Source organism: Oppia nitens, unplaced genomic scaffold (genome assembly GCF_028296485.1).
Source record: "Oppia nitens isolate AA-2021 unplaced genomic scaffold, nextdenovo-longstitch-racon4-pilon3 scaffold3_pilon_pilon_pilon, whole genome shotgun sequence".
In the NCBI taxonomy this organism is placed as follows: domain Eukaryota; kingdom Metazoa; phylum Arthropoda; class Arachnida; order Sarcoptiformes; family Oppiidae; genus Oppia; species Oppia nitens.
The window spans coordinates 3,629,756-3,652,912 of record NW_026533221.1 but is presented as its reverse complement, the minus strand read 5'-3'; the positions used below and the strand labels follow the sequence as shown (position 1 = coordinate 3,652,912).

Here is a 23,157-nt window from a genome sequence, read left to right as displayed (position 1 = left end):
ATCATTAAATGCTTCCCATCCTTTACTGGCAACGTATTTTAATGCTGGTTTCAAATGTTTTAATATTTTACCAAAAATACCATTACCTGATTGATATCTATGTCCTGCATAACTGACAATACCTGAACCCGCTTGATTTAAATAGTATTGTGTATAAGGGTTTTCCATAATTAATTTTTCATAAAATGTAACGTAATTGCTACTCTTCCAAATTTAAATGGTATTTTCATACCACTATCATCTTCTATAGAAATTTCAATTGTTTGAAATTGGTTTAATCTAACTGGTCTATATTGTGGTTTATCATATGTTATATGTATTGTCTCTCCAAATTTATATTTTCTCGGTACTTCTATGACTCTTAATAAATTAGCAAATGTATTATTTACTAATGATGGGTAAACTATGTCTGTATATAAATATAATGAATGAAAACCTCCATATATCTCTACCGGATGAAAGGCTTTTATTTTATTTTTATTTTCTATTCCGTTAAAAACAATGTCAGATAGAGAGCTATCAACATAATAAAAATTTACTGAATTTTTTCTATTTTTTAAACCTAATAAAGTTTCAATCTCTATACCTAAATCTGGAAATATTTTAATCGCGTCTTCAGATTTTCCTACTTCAAGTGTAACATAATTTGTTATTTCATTATAAAGTAATTTAGGCGGTTTTTGCAATGTAAATAAATTAAATATTTTATTTATTTCATTAATTAATTTTTGAGGTGTATCATAAAATCCGGCTTGAAGTGTAAACAAGTCTTCATCTATATTATTATCTTGATATACATTTCCCATTTCATCAAATAAAGTGATTTTATAGTTGTTAAGTATATTATACCATGATTTAGTGTATGATATTTCGGATATACCAACATTCCAGTCGCCGGTTAAATCAACTTTTTTTCCTAATTCAATACGAAAGTTTGATAATTTATCGTATTTATTAGCATTACTTATTAAATTTATATACTCACTCATTATTCACACAATTTTATTCCAGTTTTATTATCGTAAAAACAATTCCAAATTAATTTTTCTCTATCTCGTAGTATAAATAGAGATATTATAAATATTAATAATAAAACAAAACACAATATTTGTATTAATAAACAGTTCATTTTTATTGTTTAAACTTTTATAAATTTTTACAGTTCAATAGTATCTTTTATAACATTTTTGCATACTTTTAATTTAGGATTAGGCATCATATATCCTAATGTACTAGTTAAGATTATTGTCCATAAATGACTGTCTCCTAATTTTAATGTTAAATTTATTAAACTCACAATTATAACTACAGATACTGCCGTTATTTGTACAGCAAATAGTATTAAATTAGATTTACATATTTTATTAATTGAAGACATTTTGAATATCAGTAACCCAACTATTGTATGATTCAGGATAATTTAACCACTTTACAAAATACTCTCTACGACCGCGTTTGATACGGCTTCTAATAACTCGTTCAATACGATACAGGTCATCATTGATTTTTTGAATTTCTTCGGGATAAAAGCGTTGTTCAATATCTTTACCCTCTCCATCTTTAAGCCGGAAAACATATTGATTATTACCTTTTATAGTTTTTTCTACTGTAAACACTTGGTCTGTCCAATTAGGGTAATATCCTCTGTCCATTTTTGTGAAGTTATATGCTTGTCGTACTTTATCTCCAGTTTTTATTGTTGGGTATATATTTTTAGATACTTTTTTATATAAATTATTATAAACAGTATTTTTATTATCATATGTAACTTCAATTGGTTTCATTTTTATTGATCTATGATATGAAGTATTATATGCATTAACTAAATTTTGTAGTATATCGATATATTTACGAGTACCTCTAGAGGTAAAATATTTAAACATACGAGATTTTAATGTTCTATTAAAACGCTCAACAATAGCACATTTTATCTTTTGATCGTTTGAATGAAAATAATTAACTCTATTTTGTTTTAAATACTTTTGAAAATCTTTATTTATAAATTCTTTTCCTTTATCTGTTCTTATCGATAGAGGGCGACGTATTTTGAAAATATCTTTAAATGCATTAGTTATACTATTAGCTGTTTTTACTTTTAGTGGTACAGCAAATGCAAATTTAGAAAAACAATCAATAACTGTTAATATATAGTTATATTTATCATTTTTTAATGAAAATTCTCTCATATCAACTAAATCTGCTTCCCATTGTTCATTCAAATTAGATACAATTATAGCATTTCTTTTAAAATTTTTACGCACTGGTTTATGTAATGTGTAAGTTAATTGTGATGATAACCAATTTTTAACATATTTTAAAGTAATATTTGTATTTATTTCTTTTGCTTTTGAAAATAAATTTTTTACACTACTAAAAGATGCGTTATTGTTTGGATCATAGTATATTTTAGATAAAATTTTATCTAAATTTTCGTCCATTTTATTGTAGACTTATTTTTAATAATCTTATTTTTATTTTTAATTGTTTTTTTAATAGTTTTTTTCTTAACTATTTTCTTTCTTCTTTTTTTAATATTAAATTTCTTTAAATTTTTTGTTAACAAATTATTTGATTTAATAAAATTGTTTTTTATTAATATTTTATTAACAATATCTTCTATTATTTTAAGAAAATTTTCATTTATATTTGTTTTTTTATCTAATGGACTAATGTTTTTAATATCTTTATTAATATTTTTTTCAATTATTTTTTGTTTATCTGTATTATTATCAGTAATATCATCATTATTTTCATTGTCACTATCCATTGATATTAATTCAATTTTTCTAAATGACATTATACTATTAAATTATAGACTGTTTTCAACAATGGTATTAACCAAAACCAACCACCGCTTTGAATAATCTTTTTACAAGCAATTAGAGATTTTTTATTATTAAAATTTTTTAATAATTTTTTATTGTTTTTTGTTAATTTAGTTTTAATATTTCCTTCTATAACATTAACACCTATTTCTTTTAATGCTAAATATATGTTAGGATCTTTAGATAAATATTTTAATAACTGTTTTTGTGTTTTTTTACATTTAAGTTGTGAAACAAATTCTAAGTCACGAAAATATTTTTTAAGATTATCAGACATTATTTCGGTATATATGATATTGGTCTTAATTTTTTATTAGTATCTGGTATTATGTTTGTTTGTATTCTATATTTCTCGGGTGTGTCTTGTTTTAGATCTACTCTTATATATCCATATTGAACTGCTGTTGAATCATTATAAGCTTCTATAAAATACTTACTTTTATTTGGAAATATTTGAGAGGCTAGTGATATTATTTGTCTTTTATCTCTTGGATTTTTTAAGATTAATAAATAATGACAGTTAATACTAATTGTTCTCATTTGACTTCCTTGGTGAAAAATATTTTGTGATACAAATATTACACTAATATTCATATGATGACTTCCTTTAGTAAATAAATTTGCTAAATTTATATTATTTCCCAATTCAGTCATCAAGTCATCTATTACTATCAAATGAGGTGATATCTCTTTAACTTCATCTTCATTAGGTAATCCATCAATATATTGAATATTACAGTCATTAATACTATTTTTATATAAATCTTGCCATTGGCCATATGCCCATATGACATTTAGTTTATCAGGTATATTTTTAAAATAAATAGTTTGTTTATAATTTTCTAATATTTTACGTAATAATACTGTTTTACCACTACTTGTAGGTCCAGCAACCATACATGTAAAAGGATGTTTAAAACATAAATGTTTTCTATCAATACGTGACCTTTGCATTTTAAATAAACTATAGATTTCAAAAGTTACTGAACTTTAAGCTTTTAATCTTCTATAATAAAGCTATGCTTTGTTTAAAAATTCATAGAAAAAATGTACACAAAAAGTAAATAAAAACTTTTAATCTTTTATGCTTTTGTAAAAGTAGTTTAAACTGGTTTTTGAAATTTGTCTATAAAAGTGGAGAGCACTTTGCCTGCGTTATCAGTTCTACTGACAGTGTTCAGACATACACATTGTGTTATTTTTGAATTTTCTATTAATTGTGATTTTGTAATTGCGTTTGTGTTGTGATTTATACAATGGATAACTCAAACAACTCATCTAATGGTAACAACGCTAATCCTATGCGTGTTTGGAGACCATGGATTACCAATGACGATCAACCAATGGATTTATCTACGCCTCAACAACCGGACCCCCGAAATTCACCGCCTCTGGATTTGTCCCAACAATCTTTGGATTTGAATGTAAGTCAAACTTTTGATGAGGATTTTTATGAGCATAACGGATTGCGAGCTGTGTCACCGGCCATCAATCAAACGGGTGGTAATACTATCAACAATGATAATTACGACGATAACAATGATAACGGTACTGATGACAACGATTTTGGAAATAACGACGACGGCATTAACGACAATGGCACTGATGACTACGTATTCGGTAATAACGATAATGACAACAACGGCCCTGATTACGATAATAACGTCATCGACAATAACAACAACAACGGCACAGACGACAACGACTTCGGAAACAACGATGACGGCATTGATGATAACGGTGACAATGATTTGATGGACATGGAATTCAGCGACGGTGAAGATGATGAACCACCAACTAATCAATCTCCCGCTGTCAATTATGAAATCATCGATGAATCAACTCATGATTATCCCGAATTCAAAAGAGAACTCTTCAGAAAATACGTCCGATTTACGCACAACTTTGGCTCAATTGATGATATAACCGAAATGGATGATAGAATTGCTGACGTTTATGAAGCCATAGTAACACCTGCATTCGCTGGTCGAAAAGATGATGATTGTTATACTGTAATCATCACAGCTAAAGATCTTGAGAACAGTGTACTTCTTGGCGCTAAACCTATCAAACACTTTGATAAATACGAGTTTAGTAATCGTATTTATAAATCTGTCTCATCAAATAACATTGGTTGGCTAATGTCAGCATTTGACGTGAAAATTTATATTACACGTGGAGTCTTCGGTAGCGGAAAGCGGAAACAGGCACCTGAAACGGTTGAAGAACAGAGTAAAAGAAAGAGAAGTGTCGTATCAATTACCAACTACGACCAGAGTTGCGGTTATAGAGCTGTATGGGTTGGTTATGCATATATTAAAGACGGATATAACAAAGCATTATTAAGTGACAACAATCAATGGAGACGAGTTATCGCTGAAGGATATTCAGATTCACTACAAATTGAAAAATCTCAAGAAATGTGTCAACTAGCCGGTATTAACTGGTACGAGCAATTTAGTAGCCGTAATTGGGATGTTATGCAAAACTTTTTAGAAATACTTATGGATAATGATGGCAATTGCGGATATCAATTAATTATTATCGATGCTAAGACATTGTCTCCCTTATATATAAGAGAAAGTCTCAATGGATTAGAAAATAAAATATTTCTCGAACACATTGAATACACACCAGAGTATGGCCATTATAATTTCATTAAAGATATTAATCAGTACAAAGGCGATAGTACATTCTGTAAATATTGTCATTCAAAACATCACAGAATCAACCATCAGTGCGAATTTGTCTGCAATTATTGTGGCGAAAGACCTAAGTGTAAAAGAGAAATATTGGTTGACTGCAAAGATTGCGATATAACATTTATGAATGAAAAATGTTTATCCAATCATAAGAAAAATCAAGTGTGTAATTTAATGCCAAAATATTGCCCGACATGTGATGTGGGATATAAAGACGATAAGCGATATCCTCACAAGTGCAACCAAATACTTTGCAAAAACTGCCACAAATATTATAAAGGAGGTTCTCATTATTGTATGATGAAACCACTCGACTCTGCTAGACTGGAAAAACAAGATGAGAAAAATAAGTTTATTGTTTGCTTTGACATTGAATGTGAGCAATTAACTGATCGGAGCGGTAAATCATTTCACAGACCTAATCTTCTAATCTCATACTGTGTTTGTGACAAATGTTATGATTACACAACTCAAGAAAAACAATGCGATACAACAATTGATGGGAAAGACGCTTGTTCTGTTTGCGGATACGGTATTTGTCATTATTTTGACACAAATGTTGTTGAAAATTTCACACAATATCTTTATAAAGATGTTGCAGTACGAGCCGCAAAAGTTGATGCAAATGTTTTTGTATTTGCTCATAATCTTAAAGGATATGACGGCCATTTTATTCTTCAAGATTTGTTTAATCAAAATTTCAAAACACCCACTGAAATAATTATGTGTGGTATGAAGATTTTGAAAATGTCAAATGAAAATACATTATTCATTGATTCACTAAGTTTTTTTCAACAACCGTTATCTGCTCTTCCAAAATCATTTGGTTTTAATGATAAAGTGGAAAAAGGATTTTTTCCGCATTACTTCAATACACGTGATAACTATGAATATGACGGTGTTATTCCCGATATCAAACATTTTGGTGTTGAAGATATGGCACCAAATACAGCTACCGCTTGTATTGAATGGCATAATAATTATAATTATAACTGGAATTTCAAGAGAGAATTAGTTAAATATTGTTTAAATGACGTTAAAATTCTCACATTTGCGGTAATGGAGTTCCGAAAACTATTTCAAGACTCAACTGGATTAGATCCCATTACTCGTAGATTTACACTGGCCGGTGTTGGTATTGAATACTTTAGAGCAAAAGTATTGGAAAAAAATCAAATCGGCATAACTCCAATAAATGGATATATTGATGGACGCAATAAATCTATTAAAGCCAACATATGGCTTGATTACAATCAACAAAGGCTTAATACAGAAGTAAAGCGTGAAGTAAAAATAGGTCCTTATTATGCCGATGGATTTATCGAAGAGACGAACGAAATATTTGAGTTCAACGGTTGTTATTGGCATGCTTGCGAGAAATGCGATTTATTCAGAAATCGATTCGAAAAAATTCAAAAACTGAATTATTTAACACCTAATCAGGCATTCAATAGAGCTCAGCGTAAAACTGACTATTTTGAAGAAAATGGATTTAAAGTAACCACAATTTGGGAACATGAGTTCGAGTATGAGTTAACACATAACCATTTGTTAATAAACTACTATTTTCAACGCAATAATTACTATAAAAAAATTTCTAAGTACGGTCACATTAGTATTAGAGATGCGTTTTTTGGCGGGCGAACAAACAATTTGTTTTTCAATTCAAAGTGTGGTGAAGATGAACAAATTAAATATAAAGATGTCTGCAGTTTATACCCCACTGTATTATCAAAATGTGAATACCCTGTTGGTCACCCGATAATAATTTCCGAGTTTGCAGATAACAACATCAATGATTTTTTCGGATTTATTAAATGTAAAGTTTTACCACCGAAAGACTTATACATACCTGTTTTACCAGTAAGATTAGAAAACAAAAAACTTGTTTTCCCTCTCTGTTCGACATGTGCTCGTACATCTAATGAGTATTGTGATCACAATGAAAAAGAAAGGTGTCTTATCGGTACTTGGTATTCGGAAGAACTTAAACTTGCGATAGAAAAAGGGTATGAAATACAAACAATATATGAGATTTTACATTATGAGCAAAAAACAGATCAAATATTCAAAGAATACATTAAAAAATGGCTAAAAATCAAAACTGAATCGACTGGATGGCCAATCGATTGTACAACTGATTACCTCAAACAACAGTACATTGACGAGTATTTTGAAAGAGAAGGAGTTGAACTTGAGTTTAACAAAGTCGAGAAAAACTCAGGACTTCGCTTTATCGCTAAACTTATGCTAAACAGTTTATGGGGTAAATTGGCTCAACGTCCTAATCAGAAAAAAACAAAAATATGTAAAGACTATAACGGCTACAGACAAATCATTAGAGATTCAAAATATAAAATCACTGGAGAAATTATGCCTAACGACGAGACACTGATAGTAAGCTATAAATATCGTGAGGACAATTTGGCAACGCCTGGAAATACTAGCATTGCTTTGGGTGCTATGGTTACAGGTAACGCAAGAATACATCTGTACAATGAATTGGATAAAATTGAAAGCAGTGAACCGGGAAGAGTACTGTATTTTGATACAGACTCTGTTATTTACAAACATGACATCACTAAAGGATGGTACGACCCGCCAACAGGAGATTTTTTGGGACAAATGACCGATGAAATTCTCAAAGATCATGGAAAAGATGCATATATCGACTCTTTTGCATCGTGCGGTCCCAAAAACTATGGTTACAAAGTGGTAATGCCTAATGGAGCATATATTAATAAATGTAAGGTTAAAGGTATATGTATCACTCATGAAAGCAAAAATAAAATCAATTATGACTTTCTTGAAAAAACTGCTAAAAAGTATTTTATACATAAACCAATTGAAACAACTGCTAAACAACTGTGTTTTAGAACTGATCAAGTACATAATGTATATACTCAGCGAATAAATAAACTATATAGAGCTGTATCAGAAAAACGTGTTATAGTTAATTGTCACCCCTATTATCAAACAATACCATTTGGTTTTAGTGATGAATTTACTGTATAAAAATATAATTTTCTATGCATTTTGTATTTAAACTGAATTTGATTTAATTTGAAATAAAACACTTTTTTTAACCCAAAAATATTTTTTGTTTATTATTAATAATACTATTACATAATGGACAGTTTATCATTCTATCACTACATTGTCTACAAGCAATTAAATGTTTACATGGAATAAATAAAATATTAAATTCATATTCATAACATATTTTACATAATAAAGGATTTTCATCTATATTTTTATTTTTAATAAAAAAGTTAAAGTAAGTTGATTTGTTATTAACATCTTTTTGTTCATTAAATATTTCAACACAACAATCAATAAAAGTTTTACTTTTATTTTTATTTAAATAATTACATTTAGGATAATATTTTGCGTGTTCTATCCATGGATCGTCTCCTGGCTCCCATTTGCACAACCCTCCATCACAATCAAAACATTTTACATAATCTTTATGACCAATTGAATAAAATCCAGCTTCAGACAACCGATAATAATTTGTAAAATCATTAAATACTCCATTTAAATATTGAAATGATTTAAGTCTATTGTTAAAGCTAGAATACAATAACTGTTTTTCTAATAGCATAGTCATTATTAATTATTTTATATATGTTATATAAAAAATACTTTTATAAATTATTTCATAATAAATAATATTGAATTGACCACTTGTATCGCTAAAATCATTCATATCGTAAAACTCATTAATGTTCGAATCGACCACTAGTGGCGCTGAAAACACTCAAATCGTAAAAACACATAATAGTGCTCGAATCGACCCCTAGTGGCGCTGAATACACTCAAATCGTAAAATCATATATTAGTGCTAGAATCGACAACTAGTGGCGCTGAAAACACTCAAATCTTAATATCATATATTAGTGCTAGAATCGATAACTAGTGGCGCTGAAAACACTCAAATCTTAATATCATATATTAGTGCTCGAATCGACCACTAGTGGCGCTGAAAACACTCAAATCGTAAAATCATATATTAGTGCTCGAATCGACCACTAGTGGCGCTGTAAGCACTCAAATCGTAAAAACACATATTAATGTTTGAATCGAACACTAGGGGGTGCTGTAAGCACTCAAATCGTAAAATCACATACTAGTGCTCAAATCGAACATTAGAGGTGCTGTAAACACTCAAATCGTAAAAACACATATTAATGTTCGAATCGAACACTAGGGGCGCTGTAAGCACTCAAATCGTAAAAACACATATTAATGTTTGAATCGAACACTAGGGGTGCTGTAAGCACTCAAATCGTAAAATCACATACTAGTGCTCAAATCGAACATTAGAGGTGCTGTAAACACTCAAATCGTAAAAACACATATTAATGTTCGAATCGAACACTAGGGGCGCTGTAAGCACTCAAATCGTAAAATCACATACTAGTGCTCAAATCGAACATTAGAGGTGCTGTAAACACTCAAATCGTAAAAACACATATTAATGTTCGAATCGAACACTAGGGGTGCTGTAAGCACTCAAATCGTAAAAACATATTAATGTTCGAATCGAACACTAGTGGCGCTGTAAACACTCAAATCGTAAAAACACATATTAATGTTCGAATCGATCACTAGTGGCGCTGTAAACACTCAAATCGTAAAAACACATTAATGTTCGAATCGAACACTAGGGGTGCTGTAAGCACTCAAATCGTATAAACACATATTAATGTTCGAATCGAACACTAGAGGTGCTGTAAGCACTCAAATCGTAAAATCGTATATTAGTGCTCGAATCGACCACTAGAGGTGCTGTAAGTACTCAAATCGTAAAAACACATATTAATGTTCGAATCGAACACTAGGGGTGCTGTTAGCACTCAAATCGTAAAAACACATTAATGTTCGAATCGAACACTAGGGGTGCTGTAAGCACTCAAATCGTAAAAACACATATTAATGTTCGAATCGATTACTAGGTGTGCTTTAAGCACTCAAATCGTAAAACATTAAATATTATAATTAGTTAATTATATAATTTTTACATATTTATTACTAAAATAATATGAAAAGAAAAATATAGTAAGTTAATTTATATATTTTAAAAATTATTATCTTTTAATTGAATACAAAATAAAAATATTATTAAATAAATAAAATAAAAGAAGTATTGTTTAAATAAATTCAAAATTTTATTTAATAAATTTGTTTAACAAAACAAATAATTCATTCTCTTTTCAATGAAATTACATTTTTTATCTAAAATGTCTATTTTAGACTCAAAAAAATTAACATAATCTTGATTATCTTTACACGATTCGATGAGTATTTTATAGCCATCAATGATATCAAGACATTTGCCCATATCAACAATGCATTTTACTCGTAAATCATTGATTACTTTCCAGACGCGCTGTATTTTATGGACATCAGTAGACTCTCCAGATAATTTAAGAAAATACTTTTTGTGGACGGGTCTATCTCTATACAAAATATGAGGTCCAGCATTTTTAAAAAACACTTTCTCAAAACCATATTTTGGTGCGATTTCATTATTCCAATTATAAAGAAGTTCAGCGCTGTCCATCATAAATCCAAAATCGTGACCACATCTCAACTCTAAATTATAATTTTTAACGTGACTGTGAATACAAATAATAGTATTAAATATAATTTTTGACAATTAATTTACTATTAATATACCGAGAAGCATGAACATATTCATGTAAAAGTGTTGAAATTAATTGTCTAGAATTGCTAATCATTGAAGGATTCAACACAATTAAAAAACTATTATTAGGTAAACAAATAGTTAATCCCCAACGAGAAATATCGTTTTCATCTTTTAAGATAAAGTTTGGTGCCAAATAATCCAAAGAATGAGCAAACATAATATGACCATTACTCATATAATATTCACCATTTCGTCCGTCAGCTGCTGTCAACCATTCTCTAACCTATTTATTAGATTAAAGTAATAAATAAAAATTAATAAATAATTTTAAATATTTTATACTTACATTATTTTTTGCCATCACAAAGTTGATACCAAACTCTTGCAAATTTCTAGAGTCGAACATAGTATTCCAGTAAGACAAATAGCCATCCAAATCTTTTTCGTTGAGAAGTAAAGCTTTTGAAAGCATAAGGTGAGCAAATTTAGCCATTGTATTAATTATTCTTTAGTGAATACTAAAGTGAATTGCTTTATACCAAAAACAGACTGAGAGCTCATTCTCTTTTGCATCTCTTTATATACCTATCCATAAACTGGTAAAATAATACTGGTTTTGTAGGTTATTAACCTTTTTGAACTGTGTCTTTTGTTTGTCTAAGGATTATAAATTATTTATAGAAATATTTTGTTTTAAGCTGCAAAATTTCCATTTAACAACAGTAATAATAGTGCTATAAAGATTATAAATTATTGAAATGAAAAACCAAATAAAACCAGTTAATACCAGTATAGTACGGCTACATGAGCTATTAAAAATAGTGTGTATGTATGTATGTGTATGTGTATGTATTTGTCTAAAAAATTAATTTTTACACTATTGGCATTACCCAGGGTGAACCGCGAGGAGGTTGTGTAAACTCACCCCAAAATATATATATATACAAATACTTTTTTTGGATTTTTTATTTTTTATTTTTTTTTTTTTTTTTTTTTTTTTTTTTTTTTTTTTTTTTTTTTTTTTTTTTACAAATAATTTAATTTCTGAAATTTGTCTGTACACATTTATTATTTCTTTTGTCAAACACTAACTGAAGATCGTCGTCGTCGTCGGGATTTGCATAATATTGCACCCCTATTGCAACAGATGTGGGCCCAGCTTCTGTTTGTACAGAAGTAGAGGAAAAAGAAACTAATGATATTTGACACGATGTATCATTAGTGTCCGGCGATACTTGTACAGAAGCTGACTTGGTGTCAGCTTCTGTTTGGATGGCGATATCCTTCGACAGAGGCTCGTTGGGGTACCAGGCCGAATATTCTTCTTCGGCCTCTGCCAGTTGTGCTTTTAAAGCATCAATTTTATTTTTCATAAAATTTTGACGCTTTGTGTCAAAGTCGTCAAAATGGCGTTTTATAGGACTGTTTGTTGTTGATGGCTCAATTTTAAGCTTTTTTGATGCTTTTGCTTTAAAGGCATCAAAGTCTGGACCGCAACAGTCATCTTTTAATTCCTTATTAAAATCTTTCTTGTACTGTTGAAAGGCATCTCTTAGCGCAACCATAAAAAAGACGTCATGACCGTCCTCACACTTTTGCCGATCATTCGTTACAAAATGCCACACATGACACAACTCGTGTAGAAAAGTGGTCGCAAACTCATCCTCAGTACTATGTGCTGGTATGAGTATAGATACAGCATAAAAATCCTTATTAAAATAAGTTATGCCGACAGATGTGCGCTCATATTTCTTTTTACCTTTCAATGACCTGAAATGAAATTGAGGCTTCTGTTGATCTTTCACCGAAGATAAAACTATAACCCCATTACCAAGACTTCCAAAACTTGTCTCGAACCACTGGAGATATTTAATGGATAAACCATTCCATTTATCAAACACCTCTTTTGAGAAATGTTTTTGATTTTGACATCTCCATTTCTCAAAATACTCGACGAAATTATCCTCATAATACGGGTTACCTAAACCCCAGAACTGATCAAACGTTAAACTCAATAAATTCTTAGCCATAATTGAAACTCTAAAAACGAATACTAAAAAGAACACCTCCAACTATATAAACTCTAATGATAATAAAACGTTAATGTAGTAAACATAAAACTAAAAAACTAACAAAATACAAACAAGAGCATAACACTATAAACAGAAATCAAAAAGGAAAATCTAAAATAAAGTTTAAACATAATACTAATACTTAATCAAAACTTAAGGCAAAAGCATAAGGTAAACCAAAACCAAACCAAAGATGATGATAGCAAAACATAAATAAAAATTAAAAATAAAAAGTAGAACAGTAAATGAAGAACATGGTTCGATAGTGGTTCATACTACGCATGATCACTAATGTAGATAGTGAAAGTAATATTTATGTAAATATATTACGTAATCTGTTTATTTTATAGAAACATTAATTATTACGTGTACTGTTATTACGTAACATCCCGGGTATAGCCCTATGTATACTACTTATATACTTTAAGATTTATAATCTTTCAGTTTTATTTTAAGCTTTATTATATAAGTTATAATGTTTTTTATAAAGTATAAACTGTGTTAGATTAATTTTTAATGTAAAAAATAAAATTATAAACTAATATAGATATTACACATAATAAATATTATTTGATAATATATTATTGTTAATTTGATTGTATATTTAGTACATTTTAAATTTTAATGTTTTTAGAGTAAATATTTTTAAAACTTTTAATATCATAGATTGAGATATAAATTATACAGATGTTGTAAAGTGTAAACTACTGTATAATAATAAATTTTTAAGTGAAAAAATTGCTTATTATTTGTACATTTTTGTATTATACTATTTTCAGTTGGTTTAAACTTAAGACAGATTTAAGAAATAGTTTTAGTAGTTTTTATCACTTAAAAAATAAAATAAAATATTATTTCTCTTAAATAAAACTCTACATTATTAGGAAAACACTTGAAAAAATTATAAATCAATAAAAAAATTGCTATAAACTAGATTTTTGTTTTATATATTTATATATATTTTTATATATAGATTATAGAAATATATTATTTTGATTTAGAAATATATAACAAATATATATCAAATTTAATTTATGAAATTGTTTTTTATTTTTAATAGAAATGATTGAAAACATGGATGAATCAGATTTAAATAAATTGAAATTTTCCGAAACTGATATACCATTCACTGGTGATAAGATATTTTCCGGTATGGAAGAGACACCAATGGAAAGTTTATATAAATATTGTCAAAATTTAAGCGCCAATATTAACGGGGATAACATTGTGAATCTATCGTTATGTAATACAAGTTTACTAAATATGTTTGAAGATGATCCCAGTGTTGACAATGATATATCTGATACTATTGAAGCCATGGCAAAAGTAACCAGTATTGTTGTTCCCATTTTGTTTGGCATTATTGTAATCGTCGGACTGTTTGGTAACGCATTGGTAGTCATTGTCGTGGCCTTCAATCCACAGATGCGGTCGACAACCAATTTATTGATAATCAATTTAGCCATCGCTGACCTATTATTTATTGTGTTTTGCGTACCATTTACGGCCTGGGATTATGCCTTTCCATTTTGGCCATTTGGCAACCTATGGTGCAAAATGGTTCAGTATCTGATTGTGGTTTGTGCCTACGCTAGTATATACACTGTATGTTAACATTTTATTATTTAATATAATAATTACTTTTATTTTAATGTTTTGCCCAAATTATACAATAATTTGTGTGTTTTTACTAATTACTGAAAATTTAAATAACAAATTTTTGCATTAAATAATTTATTTATTTGTTTGTTTACTAATTATTTCATACATACAGTAATATAAGCTTTAATTTTAAGCACAGTTTGTGAAAATATTTTCTTGTTTTTATATAAAAATATCAGACAAGTATTAAATTAATTCAATTAACTTTTATGAGAGGCATTAGTGTGTCAAACGAAATGTGTTTTAATTGAATTATCCGTTTTATTTTGACAGCTGGTGTTGATGTCTTTGGACAGATATTTAGCTGTTGCTCATCCGATCCAATCGATGTCCATCAGAACGGAAAGGAATGCCTATTTAGCCATATTCTTCACATGGATCACAATAATCATTGCCTGCATACCGGCGCTCATAAGTCATAGACTGATTGGCGATAAATATACTGTCTGTCTGTTTGCTGAAGAATATAATCAGTCATTATATCAAATCTGTTTTTTTCTATCGTCATATGTCATACCTATTGCTATAATCCTTATACTATACGTACTGATGCTAAAGCGTCTCTGGTTTGGTGCCGTTCCCGGCGGTCACATGAGCGCCGAAAGTGTGCGCTCTAAGAAACGTGTTACCCGTATGATCGTTGTTGTGGTCATTATATTTGCTGTTTGTTGGTGTCCAATACAGGTGGTACTTGTGCTCAAAAGTTTTGATCGATACACTCTCAATAGAAAAAATCTGGTCATACAGATTGCGGCACACATTTTAGGTATAGCTTTTCTATTATTAATTTTATATAAAAAAGTATCACTTTTTTTTATTTCTAAAATATTTGTTATCAACGCTATGCACATATACTAAAAAATAAACAATAATTTACTAGAAGTAGTGAATTTTAAATATTAAATTTGACATCACATCTAATCCTAAATATTTAGTGATCCGTAGTTTTTGACTTTTTTCTTTAAGTCATCCGATTTATATATATATATACTAGTATACAGTATAAATAAAAAATAATAAAAATTTTCTTTCAATCACACTGTTAGTCAAACTAATAGTATATTTACAGTAGTGATGAGTTCAATATAATAACTGTGATGTTATTCCTAAGCGATTGTAAACCCAAAAAAATGATGTGAATCATAATACGAGTTACTCCTATATAAATAACTATATAAATATATATATCATTATTTTAAAAACTATTTTTGTGTCATTTTATTCCCTTTTGTGGACTTGAAGAACATCTCATGTTTTTATAAAAATGTATTTACAAAAAAAACTAAATTTAATCAAAACTAGATTTTTGAAATAGATATTAGTTTGTCACTAACTTAATCAATGTACAAAACAGTGATACTATCGATAGATAGATATCAGTGTTATTTAATTTAATATAGATTTAATATTACAAATTAACAGATATAAAAATTTTTATTATTTAGTGTTTAAAGTGTGTATAGACAATTGTCTAGACTTTAGACTATATTTATATAATTTCATTTATAACTTTTAATAATATTTAAATTTCCATACAATAATTTTTTAATAACAAAAGTTTAATAACTATTTTTATAATTTTAATAATTAATAATAATTGAGATAATAAAATAAAATAAAATATTAAACTCAAATATAATTTTAAAAACTAGTCGGACATTTTTAGTATTATCTTATCTAAATACTCATTAAATATTTATTATTAATTAATATAATTAATCATTTTTTTTATTTTAATTTTCAATATACTTAAATTAAACCAAAAAATCTATACTAGTATATATTTTTATAAAAAAATAAAACAAGACTTGTTAATTACAAAGTTTTATAGTAACTTATTTTTTATTAAACTTTTTTTACAGTTGTATTTAATAGTATATATTTTATACTTTTACTGTACTTTTATATGTTATTCATAATAATATTTAACTCATTCATTATATATTAACAACTACTATACATATATAAACAAATGCATTTGTTTGGTATTGAAATCTGCTATTGAAATATATCTCAAGAGATTCACTAAAATGTTTTATATTCTTAACAAATAGTTTTTTTTAAAAGCAGATTGAAAATACTCTTAGTTTAAAAAATATTTTTTATATTAAAGAATATTCTACAACTAAATTAGAGTTTATATCTTATATATATAATAAAATACACTAAAATATAGTACTATCAATAAATACAAATAAAATACATTTACATTGTATCGAAATACTTAAAATATATTATTAGTAAAATGCATTTTATTCATTTTGATAATGTTATATAAATAGATCTGATTTTTTAAAAATGAAATATTATTTTATATAAATGATCAAATTTGTATAAACGTAAACTTATAAAGTTATAATTATTAAATTTAAATTAAATTTGATATTAGAACTTAATTAGATAAAAAAAAATTATTTACAAATTTTTGGTTTAATGATAAATTTCACAAATATTTAACTAAATTATAATTTTGTATATTGTTAACTAAAGTTTGTCTAATCCTAATTCAACACCAATCAATATTATAGCAAAATAATATACCTAACTGGTGGTATTTTCATGTATGATATAATATTTATAGATAAAACTAAATAAAATATATTTCTAAAATATATTATATAATTTAATTTTTATATATAAGTAAGTTGTCAATTAAATTGTTATTTAAAAATTAAAAAACAAAAATTTTTGTTAACTAATATCTATTTAAAATTTCATAATTTAATAACAAATTTATATTTTAGTCAAAATTATGTAAAATTTGTTATAATACATATGGTTTTTTTAAATAAAAAATTATAAATAATATTCATTTTTAATGAAATTAAGTTTTTTTGTGTAGAAAAAACAATTTCTTTTTCAAAAAAGCATTTTATAAAAATAGTTTAATTTTTATAGATTTTAGTGACATTCACATCTGGGTATTATTACTTAAATATAAAAATTGAAGTATTAATAAAAAATATTTTGAAAATTTAATGCTATTATAAAAAAAATATAAAGGGTTTCACTTTTTTAAAACATATATAGTACAGAATGTTTTTAGGTTATAATTTAGATATTATATATTATAAATAATTATCTAATAGTACTTTTGGTTACTTTTAGTGTATTTATAAAAATATATATACTTACTTAAATATAATTTATTTTGTTAAAAAGATATTAATATTTATTTGATTTAATATATTATTTATATCATAATAATTAAACAAATTTGAAATATATTATTCACACTTTATCACAGAGTAGTATTAGGTAAATTATTAAAATATTTAATTAAAAATTTTTAATATCATTAAAGTAGTCTTAAAATACAACTAGAGTTTAGAGAGTTTAAACAAATTTTCTTTTAATTTTATTTTTTAAATATTCCATAGTATTCCCGTTACTCCACAATATAAGCTATTCAACCCTAAACCTCACATTTTATCATAATGTATGAAAAACACATGTTATATGTTAATTGTATATTAAGTGATATTGCTGAAAATTATTAGTCAATTTATTGAATTTATATTTATTTTTAAATGTTTTAATAAAATGTAAACTTAGTATTTTATTTATAGTTATTTTTTGTATTTTTTCTCTTTAATGGTTTATTGGATGAAAATAAAATATTTTCATTATTTTACGAGGAAATTGAAATACATTAATTTTGCAACTTTCCTTTTTTATGGAAATTTACTCCAACTCTACATATTGTATAACATTGTAGTTAATTTTTAAACTAATTAAACTTAATCTAAATTAAGTCATTCAGTGATAATAATTTTTTATACATTATTATAATAAGTATTATTAATTCCTGTCTGTCTGTCTGTATAAATATATGTAAAAAAAGTGATTTTCATAAATAAACTAAATGCTTGAACGAATTAATATTTTTATATTGTAACAAACATATTGTACAATAGATGAAAAACTTATGATTTATAATTTGAAACCTAATATATTTAATATGCATTTACTATATAAATTAGTAATTATTAATTGTTAGTGATATGAATATAAACTGTTTTGTATCTAAAATAATTGACATTAATTTAATTTATTTTCATATGTTAATATAAAATTAAAAATGTCATCTAAAAATAAATTAGAATTGTAATGATAATACATTTATATGAGTCATAAAATATATTATTTTTATTTTTATGTAGTATATTGAATAAAAATAATTTGTAATTATATTTCACATAAATTCAAATCATATTATATAAATATTATATTATGATTAATGAAAATATCTACATTAGTGATGAAAGATATAAAATATGCTTATAATCTCTTAAGTACTAAAGTTTAAGTACAATATTATAAGCATTTTATTACTATTATAGTGATGCTAAAAATTATTTTATTAAAGTTAAACAAATTATAGTATAAAACTAATTTAGCACACATACAAACACATACAAACACACACACACACTGCTTAATAACTTTTACAACACTTTTATTTTAGTAAAAATAAAAATTATTATTATGACTTTAAAATTTGTAGCACAAAAATTGTATGAAAATTATACATATTATATAACTTTCTGAGATAACATTTTATTTAAAACATAACATTTAAATGATGAGTGCTGACAAATATATCTTATTTTTTTGCAAAAATATGCATTTCCTTAGCAATACATATATGAAATGCAAATTTGTTTTTATATTATTATAAAGTTTGTTGAATTCATTTGCATATTTTTTTGACAATTTAAACTTTTGCCTAAATTTTTCTAGTTTTTTTTAAATATTTTATTTGCATCCTTAATATATATCAAGAGACTTATTAAATAATAAATGGTTTTACTAACAAAATAAAACCCTTATAAAGCAAATGTAATTATTATACTACAGTATAGTAACTAATAAAAATTTTGACTGAAACAAATTATTTGTACATATTTTTACATTTATAATTAACAATTATATATATATATATTCTAATATACATATATTTATATATATATATTTTGTTTATCATGTTGATTTAATCACACTTAATATATATTAGGCTTAGAAAAAATAAATCACTGTCAAAATTAATAATTAATAAATTTATTTACTTTATTATTTACAGCTTATATGAACAGTTGTGTGAATCCTATACTGTAAGTAATCAACATTTTTTTTTATTATTATTATTGTATATAAAAAATAAATGAGTATCAAAACGTGTGTTGATCTTAAAAAAGTATAGTATATTATATATCAGATTATAGCAAATGTTGACCAAATTTTTTTTAATCCTTCAGAGCCATGAAAGTCTCATTTGGTATCAATTGTAATGCCATTTGCGATATCATGTATTATATATAACTAATATTCGTGATATTGATAAACATGACATAATGTATAGTAGTATAATATCATATATAATATTTTATATTTACTTTAATATGACATAATATTATATACTACTAAATATATAGACAGTATATTCTGTATTTTTGTTAGTAACACACGTTTCTCTACTCTCTATTTTATTATTAAATAATATATACTGTATATAATAATTTTATTTTGATTTCTAATGCATTTTTGTCAATATTTTTTTTGTATATTTATTATAAATATATACAAAACAGATACGCGTTTCTATCGGAAAACTTTCGCAAAGCTTTCCATAAAGTGATTGTCTGTAATTCAAACTCCCGGCGGACGTTACAACTGAGAGCCGATATCCGAGCCGATAGAGAGACCTCAGTAGGTACTAGACTGACCAAAACTAGTAAACTACTTAACGGAAATGTATAAAAAACAAAAATATTATTGTTATATAATTTTTTAATAACCGATAAGTGTTTTTGATTGAAAACCAAATGGATTCTACTTTTTTTAATATCATTACCCAGTTATCCGAGACGATCGATGAGACTAACATTTAAAACACATACTATCCGTCCAGTCGTCGGTCACTTCAGTACTTTTCAAACTGAAAAATACAATTATTTTTCTTAAAATATCATTACAGTGTGTATACAGTATATTATATATACAGTATTTATGTATACGATATTACAGTACTCGACAATAATTTGTTGTTTAGTCTAAATGTTAATTTAATGCCAATAATACACATAACGTACAACCATATACACTATATGCTCACACATTATATATACTATTGTGCCAAATGCACAGTTTAAGTCATTTATAAATATATATATATAATTAATTTTATTATTATTATTATTATATGTAAAAATTTTTAATATTATTATAAATTATGACCAAAAATTTTAAATGACAATTTGTATTTAAATATTATAATTATAAAAACTTTTATGCCAAAAAATATTTTAATCAACATTTGTCTTAAAATTAAAATATTGTGTTCATTAGTGCTCGCATTTATTTTGCTAATAATTTAGATATATATAATAATTGAATTTGAAAAATGTTATCAATCTTTCACTTAAATCTGGTTAAACAAATCTAATATTATAGTATTTTTAAATTAAATTGTTTATAGTTGTTTATTAGTATTATAGTAAATATATAGACATTTTTTGTATATTATTTATTTTAGAGTTATTAGAAATTTTTTTAGTGTTTGAAAAGTTTTCAATTACTTTACTTTTTATTTACTTTCAATGTTTTTAATGCTCTTTCGCTTTAATGATATTTGTTTTTAGTTATATCTGTATATATATTTACAATAGATTTTATGTTTTATAAAATTTAATATATATATATATATATATATTTAATAAAGATAGTAAGTAATTGTATTGTTCATAATGTTACAAAAATTTAAATATTACACATTAATATAATTTATAATTAATTATTATATTATATTATTATACGACTACACAATAAATGTTGTTATAAGACACAAAAAATTTAATGTAACTAATTTTACATGTATTCAAAAATTAAATCAAAAATACATTGAAATTTAATTTTCAATTTATTAAATCATTATATTTGTGTTTAAATGTTAAGAAACAAAAATTTAATTCAATTTCCAACACATAACGATCGATACTCTAGTGACTGATTCTTGTGGTTAAAACTAAATAAATATTAAACACATTTTTTATTTATGACAATAAATTAGCCATCAATCTATAATATATTTAAAATAATAAATAATTTGATTTTTAATAAAAAAATATTAATAATTGTTTTTTAATATATAACTTGCAATACCCGTGTGATAGGTTACAAACCATAGATAAAACTGGTATTTTGTAAATATTAATATATAAAATATATTTTGTTAGTTTATAGTTTGTTTCATGTAAATTATTTATTTAATAAAAACTTAATTAAATTTATAATGTCATTCGAGTATGTTAAAGGATTAACTAATATTATAGATACAAATACTATACAGTAGATACAAACTATACTTTTAATCCCTTATCATTAAACAAATTATTTAACTTTTATGTCGTGAATAACAAAAAATATATTTCACTATTTAGTCGTACAGTCAGTGAATAACTGTGAATAAAAATACTGAAACTACTGTCCTCTCAGTGATCAGAGTATCGGTCATAAATGTGAATCAATAGTTTATATTATTAATATTTATAATTTTTGTTATTAATTATTCATATAAATGAATGAAATTGTTATTTGATTATATTATTAATGCTAATAAATATTTAAATAACATTCAAATAATTTTAATTTTATATATTTAGTAAAAAATTTGAAGATGTTTAGTAAAGAATTTTTAAATAAATTTAATTATTAAATTTAATTATAAATATAATTTTTAAATTATTTTGATGTTATTAAAATATTTAACCATGATAAATATCAACAGTTATTCTATTAAATATTAAACGAAAATTAAAATACAGTAAAATATGTTTTAAAATTTATTTTTGTTAATAATATTTTTAATATTATTTATAATATCAATGTAAACATTCAAATATAATGTCAAAATTTTATTAAATATTGTGTTAAAGATTATAAAAGTCAAGTAAAATAATTTTAATTAATTAATTCATAAAAATTTTATTTAATTTAAAAATAGTAACTTATTTATGAAATATATATAAAAATAAAAAACTGGTCAATTTATATTAAATTCTAATTTAAAAAAACTAGGTTTGTTTAAAATAGATAAAATATTTAAATCATAAATATAATTTTTAATAATATATAAAATTTATCAATTGATTAAAATACAGTACAATATATGGCATCAATTCTACTTAAGCCTTTACTACAATGTTATACTAAAATATATTATACAGTATAAGGTATTTCAATAA

General features: G+C 25.3%; 1 protein-coding gene across 2 annotated transcripts; it reads left to right on the top strand.

The window, feature by feature from the left end:
• Nucleotides 1–14,389: 14,389 nt before the first annotated feature.
• LOC128958641 (allatostatin-A receptor-like) lies at nucleotides 14,390–20,829 on the top strand. 2 transcript variants are annotated; one of them, XM_054304533.1, is made up of 5 exons: nucleotides 14,390–14,857; nucleotides 15,188–15,680; nucleotides 19,998–20,028; nucleotides 20,506–20,668; nucleotides 20,773–20,829. In XM_054304533.1, exons 1-5 carry the CDS (start codon nucleotides 14,405–14,407, stop codon nucleotides 20,803–20,805), a joined length of 1,173 nt encoding a protein of 390 aa, XP_054160508.1. In that variant the 5' UTR covers nucleotides 14,390–14,404; the 3' UTR covers nucleotides 20,806–20,829. The 2 variants fall into 2 exon arrangements, with proteins under 2 accessions (XP_054160508.1, XP_054160509.1); XM_054304534.1 differs by having other exon boundaries at nucleotides 20,506–20,627; nucleotides 20,773–20,828.
• The last annotated feature ends 2,328 nt before the right edge of the window (nucleotides 20,830–23,157 follow it).